General features: G+C 44.3%; 1 protein-coding gene across 2 annotated transcripts; it reads right to left on the bottom strand.

Annotated features, from left to right (window-relative positions):
* Positions 1–425: 425 nt before the first annotated feature.
* On the bottom strand, positions 426–23,759 carry LOC110496152 (zinc finger MYM-type protein 4). 2 transcript variants are annotated; one of them, XM_036952670.1, is made up of 28 exons: positions 23,195–23,759; positions 20,777–22,841; positions 19,589–19,738; positions 19,333–19,394; positions 18,991–19,143; positions 17,209–17,260; positions 16,159–16,414; positions 15,826–16,015; positions 15,365–15,568; positions 14,994–15,144; positions 14,732–14,847; positions 14,378–14,548; positions 14,032–14,182; positions 12,668–12,840; positions 12,182–12,332; positions 11,123–11,257; positions 10,818–10,855; positions 8,407–8,542; positions 7,959–8,071; positions 7,336–7,537; positions 6,750–6,959; positions 6,258–6,382; positions 5,907–6,084; positions 5,504–5,655; positions 5,309–5,423; positions 4,822–5,079; positions 2,149–2,281; positions 426–1,970 (listed from the first exon to the last, which is right to left on the bottom strand). In XM_036952670.1, the coding sequence occupies exons 1-28, from the start codon at positions 23,225–23,227 to the stop codon at positions 1,736–1,738; spliced, it is 6,108 nt and encodes a 2,035-aa protein (XP_036808565.1). In that variant the 5' UTR covers positions 23,228–23,759; the 3' UTR covers positions 426–1,735. The 2 variants fall into 2 exon arrangements, with proteins under 2 accessions (XP_036808565.1, XP_036808564.1); XM_036952669.1 differs by having other exon boundaries at positions 19,589–19,750; positions 23,195–23,758.
* Positions 23,760–24,490: the final 731 nt, after the last annotated feature.

The following is a 24,490-nucleotide window of genomic DNA, read 5'->3' as shown; positions in this document are numbered from 1 at the left end:
GGGAGAAAAGTACCTCGTAAGTTGGAAATACCCAAGAGTTGGTTTGATGTCAGCTGGGTTTTACCAGACAGACAAAATGTGACTGTCAAGCGCATGACACAGTATCTTTATAAAACTCCCGTGTCTTGAAATGTGCTCATAAAGCCAAAGTACATTTCAAGTACCAAAGTATCAAGCACTTATTTTCTTCCTAACATTGATAAATGAGGAGTTAAGGGGTTTCTGAGCTGATTACTGACGTCTTGGTGTATGTGAAGTTTTACACTTACTGTTTTATACCCTGCTAGGGTGTGAATCTAGCCACCTTCAACTGGCAAACAGAATTGATCAGAGATCTTCACGCCTAAAACATATGACCACAAGAAATGTATTATTTTAAAACAATCTGGAATTAACTGGATAAATAAGTCTTCAAAAACTAAACGTTAGTTTTTCGGCATTTATTTAAAAATAATATTTGGATACAAAAGTTTCTCAGAACAAAGTCGAAGAGACGCACCTCTGAGAACCATTAATGGGGGGCACTTAATGTAAAATTGCTCGTCTTTGCAGATAAACTGTCAATATGGCCTCAAACTACAGCATACTCATTTCTAATTCCACTTTGAGGATTCAGGGTTCACTCCTTATTCCTGATATCACACCAAATCACAAGTGTTTGGATATTCTACATAGGGAAACACAGGATGACAATGCCCCCCCCCCCCCCCCAAAACAACAGTACACATGCGTTCTTGTGTATGCATGTGGGAGCACTAATGTGTCAAAGCATTTTGGCAAATGACTCCAAATATAACGCAATAGACAATTAAATGGCATGGGTCTGCCTCCCACCAATTTTAGTAGGCAATGGACTTGGACAACACTATTGACAGCTAGTTATATCCCTCGGCGTTTGGTCAATGTTCTCATTCCCGTAAACAACAGCAAACACCAGAAATAGTCATATATCCTTTAACATACAAAATCACTAAAACAACGTTGTTGACATCTGTAATATTAAAAAAAAAAACATTTTCAAAGCGTCCTCATATTTGTAGTGATCCCAGAAATAAGAACTCTGCATTAGAAAGGACTTGGTCAGATTGACTTATGCTCCATGTGATAGGCAACTTCTTAAAAGCGTCTTCCCAATCAGAGTACATATTGATTAGGGCTGGAGAGCATTGCATCGTATTGTGAAGTGAAAGAACTTGAAAAGATCTTGTTAACCAAACTCATTTCTTTCTATGACCACAATTATGCTCACCAGGGTTGGGGTCAAGTCCATTTCAATTCAGGAAGTACACTAAAATTCAAAGTCTCTTTAATGCTTTTCAATTGGTAACATGTTGAATGGGAGTTTGGTTCACTTTCTTAATTGACTGGAATGTAAATGGTATTGACCCCAACCACGCTCACAAATGCAGTAATGTGATTCTTCTTAAAGTGATTCCTTCTGTTTACTCCACTTGATTTTGAAAGACCAGACAGCATGAACAGGGTCTCTCTTCAGTCCCAGTTGTGTGTTTGAGCGTCAGTTCATAATTGCGTTTACACACATTCCCTATACATTTTGTGTACACGACACATTCTCAGTCCATACCTTGGACACCATGTGCGAACACACAACTCTTCACACATGGCTGGAGTCCTTACGGATCAACACGTAGTTTGTGTGTGTGTGTGTGTGTGTGTATGTATGCAAACAAGAGCTTCTAACTGTGTGTGTGTGTGTGGGCACCATTCCTCATAGTCAATCAGTCTCGTCACTGTCTTGGTCAGGGGTCCACTCAGGGTCCTTGGATTGGGGCTTGTTTCTTTGGGGGTCTCCCAAATGGATCTCCCTGACGGTGAGGATGCGAGTCAGCATGGTGTCCAGGGTGTGGTCATCCAGGCCCTGGGAGGAGAACCACATGGGGCTGTTGGGGACGCACGAGCGCTCCGGGAGCAGGAAGAACACGTTGGTGCGCTGCTTTACCGAGTCCGAACTGGAGGAGAGAAGAGGGCGAGGAGGAGAGCTCTGTGTTAGAGGGGGCTAGTTTTTAAATGAGATGAGGAAAGATTTCAGAAAAGCACTTTCAAGAACAAGATATTAGGTTATGGTACTTGGTTAGATTGTCCTGCAGAATGGGGAGAATAAAGGCATGCATTATTTGTGTCACTCACCACTTGGAGAGGTAGAACTCGTACAATCGGACAGGACAGCGGAGGGGATTCTCACTGTTCTCCATCATCTCCAGCACCTCCTCTTTCTCCTCGTCCTCCCTCTTCCTCTTCGCTGCCACACCGTCTGCATCAGCTACACAAACACAGGTCCATGATTACATCGGAATCAAATGTGATCTATATTGTACTTTCTCCATTAGCAAAAACAGCAGCTCACACTCAAGGCTCAATGTTTCTAGCTTGCTAAATAAATAGCTAGCTACATAAATAGATAGCCCAAAGGTGTCAAACTCAATCAGGCCGTATTGGAAAAACAACAACAACGAATTTGCGGACCAGACAACCTATTTGTTTTGACCAACAACAACAAACTGCGACAAACTGGCCATGGTTTTATTAGGAAAAAATACACGTCTCTTTATAATGTCCACTCATGTACATAGGATGTTGTATATAGCATTTCAACAGATTCAAACTAAAAGAGATAAATAGTATTTGTCCAGCCTTTGCTGCTATGCTTGCAAATGCGCATAATATGCTTAAAGTAGCCACCCTTTGCCTTGATGACAGCTTTGCACACTCTTGGCATTCTCTCAACCAGATTGCATTTCAATTAACAGGTGTGCCTTGTTAAAAGTTCATTTATGAAACTTAATGCGTTTGAACCAATTAGTTGTGTTTTGACAAGGTAGGGGTGGTATAAAGAAGATAGCCCTATTTGATAAAATACCAAGTCCATATTATGACAAGAACAGCTCAAATAAGCAAAGGGAAACGACAGACCATTACTTTAATACATGGTCAGTCAATGCGGAACATTTCAAGTACTTAACGTTTCTTCTAGGTGCAGTCGCAAAAACCATCAAGCGCTATGATGAAACTGGCTCTCATGAGAACAGCCACACTAAAGGAAGACTCAGAGTTGCCTCTGCTACAGAGGATAAGTTCATTAGTTACCAGCCTCCAAAATTTTAGCCCAAATAAATGCTTCAGAGTTGAATTAACAGACACATCTCAACATCAACTGTTCAGACACTGCGTGAATCAGGCCTTCATGGTCGAATTGCTGCAAAGAAACCACTACTAAAGGACACCAATAAGAAGAAGAAACTTGCTTGGGCCAAGAAACACGAGCAATGGACATTAGACCGGTCAGATGAGTCCAAATATGAGATTATTGGTTCCAACCACCGTGTCTTTGTGAGATGCAGAGTAGGTGAACGGATGATCTCCGCATGTGTGGTTTCCACCGTGAAGCATGGAGGAGGAGGTGTGATGGTGCTTTGCTGGTGACGCTGTTGGTGATTTATTTAGAATTCAAGGCACACTTAACCAGCATGGCTACCACTGCATTCTGCAGCGATACGCCAGCCCATCTGGTTTGCGCTTAGTGGGACTATATTTGTTTTTCAACAGGACAATGACCAAACACACCTCCAGGCTGTGTAAGGGCCATTTGACCAAGAAGGAGAGCGATCGAGTGCTGCATCAGATTACCTGGCCTCCAATATCACCCAAGCTCAACCCAATTGAAATGGTTTGGGATGAGTTGGACCGCAGAGTGAAGGAAAAGCAACCAACAAGTGCTCAGCATATGTGGGAACTCCTTCTAGACTGTTGGAAAAGCATTCCAGGTGAAGCTGGTAGAGAATGCCAAGAGTGTGCAAAAGGTTGGCTACTTTGAAGAATCTCAAATATAAAATATTTTGAGATTTGTTTAACTCTTGGTTACTACATGATTCCCATATGTGTTATTTCATCGTTTTGATGTCGTCACTATTATTCTACAATGTAGAAAACAGTAAAAATAAAGAAAAACCCTGCAATGAGTAGGTGTCCAAACTTTCGTACAGCAAAACGGATAACACCACCGCGTTCGTGAGAGTCTCATCTTTCCATAAAGGGGTAGTTGTACGTTCGGACGCTACAGAAGTTTTTGTGAGAAGACCGATTTTCGGGATGTCTCATGGTCTGACAAAAACCTCTCTAGCTCTGTCCACAGATGCAGAAGTGCGACAGATGGATGGATGTGAGACGCATCCTATGCAAAAAATGAGATCTCTCGCTTATTTTTTTAAATTATTATTATGCCAATTAGATTAGTTGGCAAAACCAAATTGCTGTTTTTGTAACAGTCCTAACGCATCCTGCACGTTCTGTGAGCATCAGAGGGGAATTCCAGAGAATCTTAGCTTAGCCCAAACGATTCAAACGCAAGAGTGAAATTCATAGAAGACAATAAATGTCACATGCCACATTGGCTTCAGAAACTGCCAGAGACCCAGAGACCTGTTATCACAGATAGTTTGAATCTAGCCATTCTCTTCTACCATTCCTTGCAGGAAAAGTAGCAGGATTTTGTCTGTGATTTTGAATCAATCTAGAGAACTGAATCTGAACGCATCTGAGAAATTTAAAATTAAACTTTCGAAAACTTGAAATTAGTTTATGAACTTGATACAGAATATATAAGTAGTATATTTGAAAATGTAATTACATATACATTTTATGCACTATTCATCTAATTCATTTTCAAATCGTGAAATACAAGGTACATTTATGAATTCAATGATTCAATTTGTGCGTTTAAAATAAAAAAACATATTGAATTCAAATACAGTTTCTGTTGCAACTGAACTTGCTCCATAGAGCGAAGGAGAATAGGCAAAGCACCTGCTGTCTCAGTTGCGAGGTCCTTCTTCGGGATGGGCGGGTAGAAGCGCAGGAAGTTGGACTTGGTGTTGTCGTGGATGGACTTAGTGCAGCGCATGACGTGGGCGAAGGAGAGCTGGCGGTGCTGGGCCACCGTCTTGAACTGGAAGAACTTGGTGCAGAAGAAGAGCAGCGTGTTGAGCAGCACGATGGGAGAGTAGGCCCCCAGCTGTTTACAGTCCCACAGGTACTCCTCCTCCACCCGCGAGTGCAGGTAGCCTGGGAGAGAGAGGTTCCAACATTAAAGCCCTTTCAATAAGCATACTAATAAACACAGACCACAAACCCAACGCCCTCAAATACATGAAAGGAACACAAGAGAGGGGGAGAACGTGAGTTAAGGTGAAGGATGACAGACGACAAGTGGGAGGTCATTCACAACAGTGGAGTAAGCAAAAGGCCTTATTACAACCTTTGAGTTATACACGGTGTGTTTGTGCAGTCTTACCACTGGCAGTTATGGTAGGTTTGAAGTCTTTCAGCAGCTTGGTGATCTCCAGGGTGAACTTGCCATAGAAGAGATCAGTGAATATGTTCTCCATGCGCCCATTCTGAAATAAGTACTGCAGAAGGAGAGGCAATCAACAGAATGATATTATCAGAAGTGAGTGTTTGAATGTGTGTGTGTGTGTGTGTGTCCTACCTGCTGGACGCCGAGGCAGAGATAGAAAAGACTGTCCTGGCTGTAGGACTCGCCGTTGGGTCGTTTAACTTCACAAATAAACCGACAGAGACCGTAGCTCAGCTCTGCTGTTGTGCACTTCAAAACATCCTCCTTTATCTCCATTGGCCGCGCTGTAACAGGGGGAACAGAACGTTATTCACTGTACAGAGTTATATGATTCCCGTAAGCAATTAAGGAGGCAGGTTTAATCCTAGAAAGAGGCAGTAAATTAAGAAGCAAAGCAACAAAATGTGTGATATCAGGGTTTTCAGGAAATTAACAGTTATAATATAGTCATGTTTGCCTGTGCGCGAGTGTGATATGGTCAGGGCAGTGGGTTGGGTGTTCGTGCATGCACATGTGTATCAGTGAGCAGACCCACAGCCAAATCGAGGCTTCTCCAGGTCAGGCTGGGTCTTGCTCCATTGGACCCATCTCTTCCAGGCGTCCACCCCGTACATGTGCTGCAGTTTGGGGGGCTCGCCGGGCACCACGTCACTCTTGGCCGCAGCCAGCGAAGGCACTGCTGACGCAGTCTCTGCTGCTCTCGACTTACGCTTCTGTGGGGTCAAGGGAGGGAGAGCAAGAGAGCGAGAGAGAGACACACCCACAGACAAAATATTTACAAAGCATTTTAAAAAAGGAGCACTGCTGGGAGTTGAAATATGGAAATAAATGGCTGAAGGCGCTCTTTGAAAAAGGTCTTATTTAAACTACCGTTTTGGGCTCGTACCTTTTTCTTCTGTGGCAAGCCATCCCGAGCTTTCCTTCTGGCTCTTCGTCGTGGAGGAGAAGGAGGTGGACTGGGACTTCTATCCCTCTCCTGATCCCGCCAATGGGCCATCAGCTCCAGGGTTTCTGACAAAACCGATGCAGATATTTGAAAACAAACTGACGACAATGAGAGCGAGGCCAGCTGAATTGTAGTGTGTTGAATGAAAGAAGCGTTTGACTTACTGCTGCTTGTTACATGTTGAAAACATAACAGGACAGAACAACACAGAGCTAGAAGCCATTCACTATAAAGTCTCAATATGTTTTGACCATATAATTACCTTAAAATAAAAGATTGACAGCCTTCAACCAGAGTATAAGTATTCTACAAGTTATAACTTATACAAGTTATACTTCAGGAAAAAAAGTCTAAAAACTCTTAACAGATAAACATGGCTCAAATCAGGAATCCCTAATAACTGTGGAGGTGTAAAAGTCAAGCATCACTCACGGACTGGGAAGTCAGCCTCTATGTCCATGATGGGGGGTGGGGGGGTGGCGGGGACATTGATGTCCACGATGGGTCGGAGCGTCTCGTGGGCGTAGGGTCGACTGTGCCGCGATGAGACGCCAGGGGTGGGGGGTGGCTCGTCATCCCAAGTGGTGAGGAAGTTGCTCAGTTCGTCTGTGTCCAGGTCTCCACTGTAGGTGCTGACCTGGTCTGGTCCCCGGAGAGAGAAAAAAACAAAAGCATTTAAGTTATGGGACAGTCATAATGCAGAATTCAAATTAATAATAGCTTTTTATACTCTCATAAATTGCATTTAAAAGAGACTTGGTGGAAGAGCAAAGAAACAAGCTCTCAAAGCTGTAGCTTGGCCTATGAAGCCATAGAGAGGGTCTCACAGGTTCAAAGACAGTGCTTACTGTTTGTAACTCTGATTACCAAAATAGCTTAAACACCTCCAATTATATAAGGCTACGCAACAGAACATGTTTCGCAAGTCCAGGTTATCCCTTTCATGTTTTCTTCCATTTGGCGCCTAATGAACATGACCCAGAACTCATTCCAATCCCTGTCTCCCTCCCCTGGTTACCGTCTTGTACTACTGGGGCTGGAGGCCTTTCAGGGGGTCGCTCAGGGGACTTCTCCCTCCCCTCATCAGCCACCATCTCAGCCATGAGGATGAGGTCGGCCTCGAAAGGGTCAGAGGGGATCTTTTCCTTGATGTCCTGGATAGTCTCCACAATGCGCTCTGCGTTATCCAGGGTCACCGGCAGAAACATGGGCACGGGCAGCTGGAAACAGGACAAATAAAGGATTATTTTCTGTATTTTACCTTAATTTAAATAGGCAAGTCAGTTAAGAACTAATTCTTATTTTCAATAACGTCCTAGGAACAGTGGGTTAACTAATGACGAATCCCCCAACCTTGTCAGCTGGCGGATTCGAACATGCAACCTTTCGGTTACTAGTCCAACGCTCCAACCACTAGGCTACCCTGCCGCCCCATGGAGGCTATGAGGGATGTAATTATTTGTTCATGTTGCTATTCTGGTCTGCAAGAGCATGTACCAGCCAACCACTATTCAATGGTAGTTGGTTTCAAATTAGTCCAGAGCACACAGCTCTTAAAGAGAATTTGAGGAGAAATCTGTGTGACTATGTGACTGACCGAGGTGAAGGGTAGGTAGTGCTAGATGTGGGGTGTTAACATACCGGGATGGGAAGTCCAACAGGCTGGGGGGTGTACTGGGTGTACAGGTTCATGGGGACTGGGACATACACTGGAACTGGGACAGGCACTATGATCACCTTGGGGAAATCATCATCTGTGGACCAACAAACAATTTCAAGATAAATAGAGTAGAAATAGAGAGTCTCTGAATATCTATATACAGGCTACACGTGTGCGTGTGTATTCAATGGCCTGTATCATAAAGCATTCATTTTTATCATGCATTTTAATAACACTTTTTTTATTTTATTTTTTATAAATGCTTGTTTTGTTTTACAACCATTTGAAAGGGGGAGGTGCCTTAAGCCTTTTGTTTGACCTTTCCCGCATGTGTTATTTTTGTATTGTATTTTCTTGTACAAATAAATACAAATATAAAGAATAAAAAACTGTGTGGTATAAAGGCTACATGCGTGTATGATATTGTACCTGTCTGGCACCCTGTGGTAGTGAAGTTGGGTTTACACATGATGCCCTTGTTCTGGACCATGGGTTTGCAGAGCAGGGCCTTGTTCTTCTGAGCCCTGGGTGGAGGTGCCCGGGGGGCCTGTGTCTGGGTGCTGGCCTGCCACACAATGAAGACAGACCGTTAAGTAACCTTAGGCCAAACCTAATTTATGCTCATTCAAGGGTTTTTCATAATTTTTTACTATTTTCTACATTGTAGAATAATAGTGTCAGACATCAAAACTATGAAATAACACATGGAGTAATGTAGTAACCAAAAAAAGTGATCAACAAATCAAAATATATTTCAGATTCTTTAAATTAGCCACCCTTTGCCTTGTCAAAAGCTTTGTACACTCTTGGCATTCTCTCAACCAGCTTCACCTGGAATGCTTTTCCAACAGTCTAGAAGGAGTTCCCACATATGCTGAGCACTTGTTGGATGCTTTTCCTTCACACTGCGGTCCAACTCATCCCAAACCATCTCAATTGGGTTGTGGTCGGGTGATTGTGGAGGCCAGGTCATCTGATGCAGCACTCAATCACTCTCCTTCTTGGTCAAATGGCCCTTACACAGCCTGGAGATGTGTTGGGTCATTGTCCTGTTGAAAAACAAATATAGTCCCACTAAGCACAAACCAGATGGAATGGCGTATCGCTGCAGAATGCTGTGCTAGCCATGCTGGTTAAGTGTACCTTGAATTCTAAATAAATCAGTGTCCCCAGCAAAGCACCATCACACCACCTCCTCCATGCTTCACAGTGGGAACCACACATGCAGAGATCATCCGTTCACCTACTCTGCGTCTCACAACGACAAGGCGGTTGGAAGCAAAACATTCTTACAAAAGGAATGATTTCCACTGGTCTAATGTCCATTGCTCCTGTTTCTTGGCACAAGCAAGTCTCCTCTTCTTATTGGTGTCCTGTAGGAGTGGTTTCTTTGCAGTAATTCGACCATGGAGGCCTGATTCACGCAGTCTCCTCTGAACAGTTGATGTTGAGATGTGTCTTACTTCAACTCCTAGAAGCATTTATTTGGGATGAAAATTCTGAGTCTGGTAACTCTAATGAACTTATCTTCTGCAGCAGAGGTAACTCTGGGTCTTCCTTTAGTGTGGCGGTCCTCATGAGAGCCAGTCATCATAGCACTTGATGGTTTTTGTGATTGCACTTGAAGAAACTAAGAATTCTTGAAATGTTCCACATTGACTGACCATGTCTTAAAGTAATGATGGACTGTCGTTTCTCTTTGCTTATTTGAGCTCTTCTTGCCAAAATATAGACTTGGTATTTTACCAAATAGGGCTATCTTCTGTATACCACCCCTACCTTGTCAAAACACAACTGATTGGCTAAAACGCATAAAAAAACTAATCAAGGCAAAGGGTGGCTACTTTGAAGAATCTAAAATATTTTGTTTTGATGTCATCACTATTATTCTACAATGTAGAAAATATAAATAGTAAAAATCAAGAAAAACCTGTCATGAGTAGGTGTTTCAACTTTTGACTGATACTGTAAATCTGGCGGTTTAGAGCGACATAAGTGGATAAGTGCATAAGAGGAATCCAAGACCGCTCTCAAGACAGGCCTGGTTGTAGCTAGATATGTTTGAGTCACGTCAGGGACAAGTGTTGCATTTTAGCTAACCCTTTTCCTAACCTTAACCTAATTATCCTGACCTGCCAATTTAATTCTCCTAACTTTTAATGAAAAGTCACTTCTGCTCATCCAAACTGGCAGACCTGCCATGTGAGCAGTCTGAGTATCCACAACCTCGATAGTGCGCTCTCCGTGCGAGAAGCCAAAGCAACTGCTCCGTTTGGCTGCTGCTCAGCGCTCACGAGACAGCTGCCTGCACAGTGCCACACACAGCTGATGACAACCACATTACGAGAATTTGGTAATCAAGGCAGCCCTTCTACTTAGCCAGAGTCGGATGAACTCATGATATGGACATTTGTGTCTGTCTCCACGTGCATCGGAGGTAAAGTCAAAGGGTAAAGTAGTGACTAGCTACAACTGGAGCAAGGCACAGAAGACTGGATGGAAGGGGAGGGGGAAATGACCTTGTAACATATATAGATTTGTATTTTATTTTCTTAACTATATTAGCCTAGACAGTTTTTTTTTTTTTACAGAATGCTCCACACATTCCATATTTCTACAACCTATGTTTATAACTATTCCAGTACTGCCCGCTCCTGTGGACTGTCGATCCTGTCCTGAACTTGATTCTAGAACTTCACTCCCATCCCTGCCGGAATCCCGTGAGGTCAAATAGATTTCAGTTCCCCTGCATTAAAGTCAAATTAAGTGGAAGTTACAATTCAGCCCCATACGCATAATACATAAACATATAGACAAAAGAACACATATGCACAACTTACATTTCCAACATACTTCACATGTCTGCTGGGAACAGTCCCTGTCATGAAGCAACAGAGCACGAGTCAGTAGAAAAACACCACAGGCCTGCTAAGTAGATCATTTTTCAATCTAAATCAGCTATACTTAACCTGTAGCTTAATGGACGTCAACAGGCTATGCTATTAGCAACGACAACTCAAACCTACTCAAAGAGATGATTAAGGATGGTTTAACCCCTCTGTGGTTGAACCCCTCTGTGGTTGAACTTGATAGTGTTTAAGGCCTGTGTGTATTGAGTAACTGATAACTGTGTGTGTGTGTATACCTTGCAGGGAAGTGTTGGCGTAGTTGGGCTGGCCAGTGGGGGAGCTGGCTAGTGAGATTACATTGGCGATGACCGGATCAGACACACTCGTAGCAGTGGTAGTATTGGAGGGGGATGGAGCGATTGAGATGGCCACTAGAAGGATGTGTGGAAGAGAAAGAAAGAGAATGAGATAAATGTTGCAGTCATTATTATACAGTGCCTATGGAAAGTCTACACGCCAATTGGATTTCCTCACATTTTATTACATTTAGTTACAAAGTAGGATTAAAATGTATTTCATTGTCATTTTTTGTCAGCGATCTACACAAAATACTTTGTCAAAGCGAAATAAAAATTCTAACATTTTTTAAGAAAATAATTTGATGAAAAATAAAACACAATACCTTGATTAGACAAGTATTCGCCCCCCTGAGTAAATACATGTTAGAAACACCTTTGGCTAAGATTACAGCTGTGAGTCTTCTTGGGGGGACAGAGGAAGGGGTAGTCAACCCCTATAATTTCACAGAGTGAGTCCTTATAACTTATGTCAATTGTTAAGCCAAATTTGACTTCTGAACAAATTTAGGCTTGACTAAGCAAAGAGGGTGAATACTTATGCAACAACTATATATTTTAGTTATTTAATATTTATTATTTTAAAAATAAAACTCATATTTTTTAACTTTGACATTATGGAGTATTTTGTGTAGATCAATGACGAAAAATGACAATTAAAAATATTTCATTAACACTTTAATGCAACAAAACGTGATAAAAATTCAAGGGGGTGTAGACTGGCTTTACTGTGATATACAGCGGATGTAGACTAGTCAGAACAGAAAGTTGCAGTTGAGTTTAATTCTATACTTTTACATAGTTGTGATAAAACAAAGAAATTATCTTCTTACACAATCTCAAGTAATTATTATTTTACCACAAATTGTTAAAGGGACTCCAAGTCTTTATGACAATTTGTGTACCTCTCAAGCATGAGCTTTGACAGGCAACATAATGACATGTAATAACCCATGATGACACATTACAATGTCCTATAACACACTACATAAATCCTACCCTTTTGTCCCTGGGGTTTGCCCTGGTTCTGGGTCTGCAGGCTGCAGAAGTCGAGCAGACACTGGAGGTTGCAGAAGTGCTTCACCTCGCCCAGCATCGGCAGGGTCTCAATCAGCTTCCCCTGGCGCTCGCACGCGTCACACTTAGCCACCTGAGTGAGGAGACAAGCATGATGTAGAAATACCAGATAGAGCATATCTCGTAGAATAAGAACTCACATAGCAGCTATTGCACTTGCCACACTGGATGTAACATTTAATTCACTCATAAAATGAAAGTGGTTTCCTATCCCCACCTTTCTCCCTCCTGCACTAATATGAGAGAACTGTACAGTAATCAAAGCAGAATGTATTTTCTAGAAAAGTAAGTATTTTCAGATCAGTGTTAAAGACGAAAAAGACATGCACAGGAGACGAGTCCTAAGTATTGAGCCTCATTGAGCCCTAGGTGTCTTGCTCATTTCCTTAGCGTGGTTCCTTCTCTTACCTGGCAGAAGAGCAGGGTGTAGTGGGACTTGCACTCGTCCGAGCAGAAGTCCTCCAGCTTTCCCCCGTACTGGCCTGTGACGGCCTTCTGCGCAGTGGAGGCGCAGTAGGCACAGATTTTGCAGTGTTTCCCCCAGCGCTTGGTCAGGTCGTGCTTGTAGAGCAGCTTACAGCCTGGGTATGGAGGAGAGAAGGGAGAAAGACAGGGAAGTTGAGCTTTGTACACCAAGTCAAAATTCTTATCAGTTCGACTATGATGATCACAATAGTCTTTCAAATGAAAAAAGTCATGCTTATTACTGATAGCCATGACATGACTAGGGAATCGCCAGGGACCTCACAATACAATATCACGATACTTAGGTGCAGATACGATATGCATTGCGATTCTCACGATTCTGTATGTATTGCGATTTGATACTGTGATTTCATTGCGATTCGATGTTCCAAATATATTGCTCACTATACTATGTCTGCTGCAGAGAGACCAGAGAAAGCATGAGAACATTTGTTTTGATCAGTCACGGAGAAGAAAAAAAAGAAGAGAAAGTGTTGAAAACACCTTGGCTCAACTTAAAAAGATGGACAACGAGCTATAGGATGAAAAACAGTTTTGGCGCAGGTACAGCCGACTAGTGCTAGCTAACGCTACTTGGGGGGAAAAAAAATATATATATATAAATACATCTCTGTTATGATCGGTATGGTCTTTTTTTGCCATCTGTCGGTGCTATCAACCACTCAACGCTCCCACCGCTCTAGGTCCCCACTCTCTGCTCGCCTTGTCACGCTCCGCTTCATGACACAGGTTCAACACAGTCAGACTGCAACACCTCAAGGGGCTATAGTCTTCCAAATAAAGACTTCCAAATAAATAATACCCATTTCTGACAGACATAAGTCGTGATGATAAAAGTAGAAAAAAGGTGATTTGTTGGGGCTGTCAACTTATTTCATGTTATGATGGCAAAGGAAACCAATAAATAAATAAAAATGTTATACCTTGAGGCAGCAGACCTATTAAAACCATTTCCTGCTGTCAAATTAATAAATCGCCCTCTAGTGGCTTCAAAAACTTTTTTTTTTAAATTAAACCTGCAGAAAATCTGGTGTTTCAATGTCGAACGGGTTTGTTATATTTCAGTCTTCTGTGATGTATATAAAGTGTAATATTGGGATGCAAACTCAAAATGGAATTCATATAAACTCTATATCTGACATGGTACAGGTGTCTCCTTTTTTTAAGCACTTAACCATGTGTGTGAGGTGTTTGTTTTGTTTAAGACTTACCAAGAAACACTGTGACACTGACTTAGCCCACTGCAGTAAAAGGTTAAAGACCATGTTTTCAATCACCCTCCTAACCTTCGCTGCAGAAGGTGTAGTCCCTCTTATTGATTCTCTTGACCTCCTTGGCTGGCTTCTCAATCTTGCAGTACTCGCAGCGTGCCATCTCGTAGTTGATCTTCCTGTACTCCTCAGAGCAATTTACCGAACAGAGGAATACCATCTTATCCTGTAGGGTTGCGCAGACACACATTCAATCAATTCTATAGCAGTTTTAACAGGGAGTTGTGTCTACCTAAATAGAGTGGAGGTGTGTTTGTGAGGGAGTTCAACAAAATGGACAAAGAGGGAAAGGCAAAGAGGAAAGAGAGAGTCAGAATGAGAGATGGGATAGAGGCAGAGAAAGAAAACACCATTTAAGTACCTTGAACTGAATGAGCTCGGGCTTGGAGGAGAAGAGGCGGTGGCACTGGAAGCAGGGCAGACGGGTCCCTTGGGATACCTTGTCCCTGGTCTGGGCCGCGGGCGGAGCTGTGGACCCTGTGCTGGGGGCCACATTAATCTGGCTCTGGGAGTTGCTCTTATTGAACTGATCCTACAGGTCCCAGAAACATAACATTGTGGTGTCAGTGCAGGACAACAAAGAGTAGAGTGCAGGGTAAAAGAGGTGTAAAATATCAAAAGTGTTCGAGCCGCAGTGAATGATTAAATTGCCGTCTTTTCAATATTTATATTCTAATTCAAATGAGCTAATGGATTAACCCAGAGGTGGTGTTACCTGAAAGGTGACGACACAGTTCATGGTGCAGAAGTTCCGGATGGAGCCGTCCGACATGGCCAGGTGGAAGGAGGGCACCACCTTTTGACCACAGGTGTTGCATTCTACCCGAGCACCTGGGTTGAAATGAAGGAAGGAGAGTGACTTATGAATGAGTGCGTGAAACAAAGAGTGTGTAAGTGAGTGAATAAATGATAGAGAGTGAATGAGTGTGTGTTTGTGACAGTGAGGTATGTTGCTGAGGTGGTTAGCCTAACTATACCCGAGGAGCTGACAGTCTGTACTTTGTGGGCTGTAACACAGCCAGTAGAGCAGAACATCTCCAGCTTGCCCTCAGAGTCGGCGCTGTCGACCATATCCACCGGTGAGCGGAAGTTGCGGCACATAGTACATGCCACAGGCTTCTTAGCTTTCTGAAAAACCAGACCGAACACAAAAGGGAGTGAGGGTGACTGCTTTTGCTTGCTTCAACTTACAGGTAGATGGTTCTTACGTACTGGAGGAGAAGATCCAAGGTCCCTCCCTCGGACCTCCTCTGAGTTTTGAGAGCAATTGAGAAAACAAGAGAGGTGGAAAGCAAGGATTTCGCTTTTTCTGACTGCGTGAACTGCATCTCAGGGATCCCATTCTTACCTGTTTGAAGGTGGCGACACAGCCGTCGCTGCAGAAGGTCTTATTGACCCCCTGCACGACCAGCACGGTGACCTTGCCGTAGCAGTAGTTGTTGCAGCTCTGGCAGCTGTTCATGGACAGCTTGTTGGTGGAGCGGAAGCGTGTGAAGCACACCTCGCTGCACAGCTTGTGCATACTGCCCTGGAAGATCACCTCGTGTTTACTCTGTGGGGGAAAAGAACAAGGAGCAGATGTTGAGACGAGACGCCAATGGAAGAGGTGCAGGAAAAAGACGAAAGGCAAAAGTACAGTTTTATACTTAATTATGTCAAGTATGTCTCTGTGGCGTCGGCCCACTATAAAAGTGTAATTCATCCAAAATGTTCACTTCCTTGTCAGCTCTGACATCAATTTTATATTGCCAATTTTGATACTTCAGGCGACTCCCACACTGAAATGCGCAAAGATCTTAAGCCCCTTACAACGCAGGCCTTCTTGCACATGCTGCACTTGACGGCCCCTGTCATGGTGGACAGGGAGGAGGAGAGAGTGGAGACGGCAGAGTTCCTCTTGAAGTTGAAGGAGGAGAGGCAGGTCTGGCTACAGAAGTCCTTCACTGTGCCCATGGTGTCCACAGGAGTTGTGATCACGTCCTTGGGGTTAGCAATCTCCCTGGGGGGGGGGGGGGGTGGTGATAAGCTCATTAAAACATAATTTATACACAATACATTAAAGCTTGGCAATGTCAGAAGTCTTTTATCTTATCTTTATTCATTATCTGCATACGCCATCGGCACGACAACAGCAGGACTCACTTGAGGCAGTAGTGGCAGGGTTTCTTGGCTGGGCCAGTCATCTTGACGGGCGGGGGGCTGTAGGAGGTGAGGCAGGACGTGGAGCAGAAGAGGTCCGAGGAGCCCTTCCTCTGGTAGGCCGTCTGGCCCTTCAGCAGCACCTTCTTACAGGCCGAGCAGGCCACCCGCATAGCCATGGGGATCAGCGGAGGGATGGAGGAAGAGGCTGGGGCAGGTATTACAGTCTTAGGCAGGGCAGCCACTGGCGTGGATACGGCTAATAGTGGAGAGAGGGATGGCGAGGATGGGTGGAGATTGAGGGAAGGGGGGGGGAGAAATGCATAACCTGTAAGGTGGTAGTCAGTCATCTTTTGCTCCTGGAGAGCTTGCGGTAGACTATAAAAATACACTCCAAAGCCCAGGGACATTTCTGGCATTGGAAATAATTGGGCGGGCTTGCATAATCTTTTTTTTTTTTTATACATATTGGGGATGTTAAAAACGCTTTCAGTGTAAACGACTGATACCAGAAATAAAAGCATGTAGAATAGATAATGGCCCTATATATTTTTATAACAATCTTTGAGAACTAACAATTACCAAAATAAGAGCTAGAAAGTGAAGGAGAATTTAAAATAACAAATACAATTTATTTAGCAGTATTCATTTTTGTTATTATGTTTGAGAAAAAGAACACAGCATTAGCCATGGCAAAATGCATAGAATTGTAGGAAATTAGATTTAAAACTGCAAAGTTCTCACATCCATGGCAGAATATGTATATTCACAAGAAATTAGCTTTCTCCCATGGAGAAAATTGTAGAATTGCAGGAAATGTAATAAAAAATTAAACAATCTACACCGCCAAGATAATGGCCTTTAAAATGTTCTCCTGAATTCAGCTGCGTCTACAGGCTGACCTCACCCATTGGCGCTCCCCCTGTCACGCCCACCACCTAAACCCCTTTCTGATTCAGAAAAGAAATCTGCAGCTAGGTTAAGACATAGCTTAGGGCTTGACCGACCACTAATGGGTCCTGTTGTGTACAAATATTAAAGTCCCCTGCTCACCGTTCGTAGTTGGGCAGCCGCCCACAGAGAAGACGTTGCTGATTTTCAACTCCTGTAAATAACAACGGTGACATACATTTAACATGCACACAGGATTTGGGATTAAAACACACACACACACAGCTTAAACTATACGCATTGATATCAACTAGAGGTCGACCGATTAATCGGAATGGCCGATTTCAAGTTTTCATAACAATCGGAAATCTGTATTTTTGGGCGCCGATTATCGTTTTTTTGTAATTATTATTCTTTTTTATACCTTTATTTAACTAGGCAAGTCAGTTAAGAACACATTCTTATTTTCAATGACTGCCTAGGAACTGTGGGTTAACTGCCATGTTCAGGGGCAGAACGACAGATTTTCACCTTGACAGCTCAGGGGTTCCAATCTAGCACTGCACTCCACGAGTAGCCTACCTGTTACGCGAATGCAGTAGAAGCCAGGGTAAAATGCTAGCTAGCATTAAACTTATCTTATATAAAACAATCAATCATAATCACTATAACTACTAATCCAGTTTAGCAGGCAATATTAACCAGGTGAAATTGTGTAATTTCTCTTGCGTTCATTGCACGCAGAGTCAGGGTATATGCAACCGTTTGGGCTGCCTGGCTCATTGCAAACTAATTTGCCAGAATTGTACGTAATTATGACATACATTGAAGGTTGTGCAATGTAACAAGAATATTTAGACTTAGGGATGCCACCCGTTAGATAAAATACAGAACGGTTCCGTATTTCACTGAAATAATTAACGTTTTGTTTTCGAAATGATAGTTTCCGGATTCTATCATATTAATGACCAAAGGCTCGTATTTCTGTGTGTTATTATGTTATAATTATATCTGATTTGATAGAGCAGTCTGACTGAGCAGCAGCAGGCCCGTAATCATTCATTCAAACAGCACTTTCGTGCGTTTTGCCAGCAGCTCTTCGCAAGCACAGCGCTGTTTATGACTTCAAGCCTATCAGCCTAATGGCTGGTGTAACCAATGTGAAATGGCTAGCTAGTTAGCTGGGTGTGCGCTAATACTGTTTCAAACGTCACTCGCTTTTAGATTTGGAGTAGTTATTCCCCTTGCGCTGCAAGGGCCGCGGCTTTTGTGGAGCGATGGGTAACGATGCTTCGAGTGTGACTGTTGTCGATGTGTTCCTGGTTCGAGCCCAGGTAGGGGCGAGGAGGGGGACGGAAGCTATACTGTTACACTGGCAATACTATAGTGCCTATAAGAACATCCAATAGTCAAAGGTATATGAAATACAAATGGTATAGAAATAGTCCTATAAATACTATATTAACTACAACCTAAAACCTCTTACCTTGGAATATTGAAGTCTCATGTTAAAAGGAACTGCCAACTTTCATATGTTCTCATGTTCTGAGCAAGGAACTTAAACGTGAGCTTTTTTACATGGCACATATTTTACATGGCACACATTACTTTCTTCTCCAACACTTTGTTTTTGCATTATTTAAACAAAAATTGAACATTCATTATTTATTTGAGGCTAAATTGATTTTTATTGATGTTTTATATTAAGTTAAAATAAGTGTTAATTCAGTATTGTTGTAATTGTCATTATTACAAATTTAAAATAAAAATTGTCAGATTAATCGGTATCGGCTTTTTTGGTCCTCCAATAATCGGTACCGGCGTTGAAAAATCATAATCGGTCGACCTCTAATTTCAACGGACGACTTCCATGTAACTCACAACAGAAATGTCCAGTTAAGACTTGGCCGTTGCTGAGGACCAGTGAGTTTAGAGATGCCGTACCTCTGCTGCGTCTGGTTCATCCTTGACGCCCTCTGAGAGGACTGCTGGAGCCAGGGCCTGATCATACTCCTCGTCCACGGGCTCATCCTTCACCTTGACCATGGAGATGGTTTCCACGCTGGTGGACACAGGCTCAGCTGCCAACTGGGCAGACTGGGTCGACCGCAGAGAACATTCAACAACAGACGACAAATTACAGAGGTATTCTGACAAAGCCTTCACAACACCTGAAAACCTTTAACACTCATAAGCAGTGACCAGATTTCTGCCACGCTTAAGCTCGTCTAGTCTCTTGGGCGGAAATGAATTCACTATCGTTTGTGACGGAGAGAGGATACTCACAGCCACAACTTTGACTGGCTGTCCTGCCACTCCATTCTCCAGCCCTGCAGGACAGTCGATGCCTGCAAAACAATAGGTCATTCAGCGTGTGAATTTAAAAACCAAAACAAACTGTAAAACCATTACTGAGGAAGTGCACTCATTAGCATCTGAATATTGTGAAGGACCACACTAACATTCAGGTATTCGGGTCATGTGGGAACATTATGTAGCCAAAGACCGTATATTCCAAAGACAGACCCTTGTGGCCTCTCACCTTCACTGTTCTGTGGGTGAATAGCTTCGCTAGAGGTGGTGGGACTGGGGTGAAACGGTTTGACATCTTCAGATTGGTCCTCCTCCATAGGCAGAGACGAGCCGCTAGCCTTCACAACGCTGGTCTCCTCAGCAGGTTGCTCTGTGTCTCCTGTCATGGAGACTTCATGTTTGAAGTAGTGTGTGTAAGATGACATGTTTAAACTCTGAGGACTTTCGACACTGGGGCATTCCAGTAGCAACGGAGTAGAGCAGCCTTTCTTAAAGTATGGGTTGCGACCCACCTGTTAATGGTGAATCGCGACGTGTCAGAGTAAATGTATAATTATTTGACTCCAGGGTGGCGCAGTGGTCTAAGGCATCACAGTGCTAGCTGTGACACCAGAGACTCTGGGTTGGGAGAGACGGAGGTCGAGAGCCATGCGTCCTCCGAAACACAACCCAACCAAGCCGCACTGCTTCTTGACAAAACGCACATCCAACCCGGAAGCCAGCCGCACCAATGTGTCGGAGGAAACACTGTACACCTAGCGACCTGGTCAGCGTGCACTGCGCCCGACCCGCCACAGGAGTCTCTAGTGCGCGATGAGACAAGGATATCCCAGCCGGCCAAACCCTCCGTAACCCGGACGACGCTGGGCCAATTGTGCTTCGCCCCATGAGCCTCCCGGTCACGGCCAGCTGCGGCAGTGCCTGGGCTCGAACCCAGAATCTCTGGTGGCACAGCTAGCACTGCAGGTCCGTTAAACCACTGCGCCACCCGGGAGCCTTATTTATTGTATTTTAATAGCAACCGTTCCAAACCTAGACAGATACGTGAGTGTTTTTAATAAGTGGAAATAAACAGATATTCATATGGATATTTCATTTCATTATTTGTTTTTGTCTATATTTCTTTTGTTTTTGGCATAACGGCAATGAAAGGAACCAATATTTATGTATAGTTTTCATAAGCTTGGGTCCCAGGAAAACACAACATTTCTAATTTGGGTCCCAGGCTGAATAAGTTTAAGAACCCCTGGAGTAGAGTGCCAAGCAAGACATCAAAGTGTTTAGGGTAGCAACACACATAAAACACAAACAAATCCAACCTGAAGAAATGAATTCAGCAAACTATGGAAACAATTGACAATCCAGATCCTAAGGTCATATAGCCAACAAAAAGCTGCAGGCAGCAGTCTCTTCTTACCTGTATCCATGATAGAAGGCATGGAATTAGTCTTCTCCACTTGCCCGGTCTTGCTGGGTTCCTCTACCTCGTTCTCTGTCAGTGAGTCTGTCCCCGTGTCCATCTTCTCCACCTCATCCCCATGATCCAGGGAGTTGCTGCTAAAAGCAACCATTTTGCCTTCCTCTTCCACAGCTGTTATCACAGGCATCCCCTCCAAGTTGTCTTCCTCCTGCATCTGGTCATCCTCCACTTTGATAGCATTAACCTCCATCTCATCGTCAGCATCCACTACTCCCATGTCCAGGGGTATGTCTGTTTCTCCATTAGTCTGTGAACCACTTGTACTGCCTATTTTTTCCACAGTCTGGGGTGCATCTGTCCCAATTTTCTCTCTGACTGTCTGAGAGGCACCCGCACGGGCTGTTTCCGTCTGAGAGGCATCCGCACGGGCTGTCTCCGTCTGAGAGGCATCCGCACGGGCAGTCTCCGTCTGAGAGGCATCCGCACGGGCAGTCTCCGTCTGAGAGGCATCCGCACGGGCTGTCTCCGTCTGAGAGGCATCCGCACGGGCTGTCTCCGTCTGAGAGGCATCCGCGCGGGCTGTCTCCGTCTGAGAGGCATCCGCGCGGGCTGTTTCTCTGTCCGTCTGTGAGGCATCCGCGCGGGCTGTTTCTCTGTCCGTCTGTGAGGCATCCGCGCGGGCTGTTTCTCTGTCCGTCTGTGAGGCATCCTCGCGGGCTGTTTCTCTGTCCGTCTGTGAGGCATCCGCGCGGGCTGTTTCTCTGTCCGTCTGTGAGGCATCCGCGCGGGCTGTTTCTCTGTCCGTCTGTGAGGCATCCCCACGGGCTGTTTCTCTGTCCGTCTGTGAGGCTTCCGCACTGAGTGTTTCTCTTTCCGTCTGTGAGGCATCCGCGCGGGCTGTTTCTCTGTCCGTCTGTGAGGCATCCCCGCAGGCTGTTTCTCTGTCCGTCTGTGAGGCATCCGCACGGGCTGTTTCTCTGTCCATCTGTGAGGCATCCGCACGGGCTGTTTCTCTGTCCGTCTGTGAGGCATCCGCACGGGCTGTTTCTCTGTCCGTCTGTGAGGCATCCGCACGGGCTGTTTCTCTGTCCGTCTGTGAGGCATCCGCACGGGCTGTTTCTCTGTCCGTCTGTGAGGCATCCGCACGGGCTGTTTCTCTGTCCGTCTGTGAGGCATCCGCACGGGCTGTTTCTCTGTCCGTCTGTGAGGCATCCGCACGGGCTGTTTCTCTGTCTGTCTGTGAGGCATCCGCACGGGCTGTTTCTCTGTCCGTCTGTGAGGCATCCGCACGGGCTGTTTCTCTGTCCGTCTGTGAGGCATCCGCACGGGCTGTTTCTCTGTCCGTCTGTGAGGCATCCGCACGGGCTGTTTCTCTGTCTGTCTGTGAGGCATCCGCACGGGCTGTTTCTCTGTCCGTCTGTGAGGCATCCGCACATGCTGTTTCTCTGTCCATCTGTGAGGCATTCGCACGGGCTGTTTCTCTTTCCGTCTGTGAGGCATCCGCACTGGCCGTTTCTCTTTCCGTCTGTGAGGCATCCGCACAGGCTGTTTCTCTTTCCGTCTGTGAGGCATCCGCACTGGCTGTTTCTCTTTCCGTCTGTGAGGCTTCCGCACTGAGTGTTTCTCTTTCCGTCTGTGAGGCATCCGCACTGAGTGTTTCTCTTTCCGTCTGTGAAACATCCGCACTGGCTGTTTCCCTGTCCGTCTGTGGAACATCCACACTGGCTGTTTCTCTTTCCATCTGTGGAACATCCACACTGGCTGTTTCTCTTTCAGTCTGTGAATCCTCTTTACTGTCCATTTCTACCACAGTCAGCAAGGCATCTGTTTTTACTGTTTCTTCCACCATCTGTGAATCCTCTGCATCGGTTTCCCTCGCATGTCCTGAATTACCAGTATCCCCTGCCCCGTCTATAATTGAGGAGAAACATGCACTGACTGCATTGGTAGCATCATCCCCATTGTTCCCATCTGCCGAGGCTGTATTGCTGTGTGAGGCTCCAGGGTCCACTGAATCCATTGATGCTCCAGCCTGAGATGGCTGCTCTGTCTCGCCTTTATGCTGAGGAAAGTCAATATTCTATTAGTAATAGTCCTACAAGTAGTGTCCTGAGTTTTTCCTTTCTACGTGACCTGACCAGGAAAAAGTAAAGACCCCAGTTTACAGATTAATCAAGTGTCATGGCTATTGAGGGAAAAGTCTAACTCATGCTTGCAATCAAATACCAACTTTGGGAGAACCAAATAGAACCAAGTTGGAGCGTACAGTGTTTGTTTTAGATTGTTGATTTGCTCACGCTAACTAAATCTGCGCGGGAAATGAAGGGGAGGGTCGACAATAATTAGCTAGCTTGTTAACTAGCAGAATAGGTCATCGCTAGCTAACGTTAGTATTCATTCAAAAACGTAAATTACCTCTGAATGGTCAGCTTTCTGGGATTCAGCCATGGCTTGCTTATTACGGCGAAAGTCGGCTAGCTCTTATTGTCACTCACTCACAATATAGGTTAACCAATGTCCACCAAACTATACTAAAAACGGAACTGAGGCTTACCAGCTAGCTACCATGCATTAGCTACTTCCGCCCGCCTCCTTGTTGTGGAGAAAGCTAGCTAGCTAAATAGCAACGATATGTAGCCTACTAAAACGAGTCTTAATTTGAATTACCGAATAAGGTTCTTAAGCTTTTCCATGCATAAGACATTAACTTCGATTATACCAATGCCGGTGAGTTATAACTTTACAGAAGTCAAGTCCTTTGCATTTTCACTCTGCAGAGCTCATCAAAGAAACTCGCACAACACACGCCCGTCGCCTGCGTAAACATGGCAGACCTGGCTATGTCATTTCCTGTTTGACATCTAGCAAGCTACAACAGAGTTTCTAAACCATACTGTACTGCAGGGCTATTAAACTGTTCCGTTTATCAATTTTAAAAGGCACGTTGATCACTTCCCCGCAAAAACCCGATGTCAAAAGTAGCCGTTGTTAATATTCTCCAATGGGAGAATTTGTTTTCCTGTAGTCCCGCCCATTAACTGCTGTCAATCAATATCACCCAAAGTCCCAGTTACAGCCAATCAGAGCTGCTAACAGGAGTACAGGGTCTGCCTGCCCGCCTATCCGCTTTTTCACAGCATATTAGATCGCTCCACTGCCTGATACACCAGTATCCTTTGCATGGTCATTCTGAAATTTGAAGTGGTGGTACAGCATTCACTGTTGATGGTGCCTTAGCAGACGTCAGACCTTTCATACTTGCGTTTATACGGATGTACCACGCCAATCATGTCAATGCGGAGCCCTCCACATTATTACAACATTTGAGAGGAGCACTGCGATGTGGTATAGAGCTGATCTGGCCTCTGCATACCTCCGGAGGCTCTGAAAATTGCGTCACACCCTCCGACCACATTTTCAGTTCAAGTTTAATTTAAGAATTAGCCACTTTTTTTCAATTTTCGCCTAAAATGACATACCCAAATCTAACTGTCCGTAGCTCAGGCCCTGAAGCAAGGATATACATATTCTTGGTACCATTTCAAAGGAAACACTTTGAAGTTTATGGAAACGTGAAAGGAATGTAGTATAATATAACACAATAGATCTGGTAAAAGATAATACAAAGAAAAAATCAACCATTCTTTTGTATTTTTTTGTACCATCATCTTTGAAATGAAAGAGAAAGGCCATAATGTATTATTCCAGCCC

The sequence above is a fragment of the Oncorhynchus mykiss genome, chromosome 18 (genome assembly GCF_013265735.2).
Source record: "Oncorhynchus mykiss isolate Arlee chromosome 18, USDA_OmykA_1.1, whole genome shotgun sequence".
NCBI classification, from domain to species: domain Eukaryota; kingdom Metazoa; phylum Chordata; class Actinopteri; order Salmoniformes; family Salmonidae; genus Oncorhynchus; species Oncorhynchus mykiss.
Note: the sequence above shows the minus strand (reverse complement) of the source record. Positions and strands in the feature narration are given on the sequence as shown.

Coding starts and splice junctions, on each gene's coding strand:
- LOC110496152 (XM_036952669.1), bottom strand. CDS start 23,227: ATGGCTGAATCCCAGAAAGCTGACCATTCAGAG. Junction 15,569..15,825: donor TGTGCAAGAAGGCCTGCGTT/GTAAGGGGCTTA, acceptor TTTCCCCCACAG/AGTAAACACGAGGTGATCTT. Junction 6,085..6,257: donor GCTTGCCACAGAAGAAAAAG/GTACGAGCCCAA, acceptor TTGACCCCACAG/AAGCGTAAGTCGAGAGCAGC.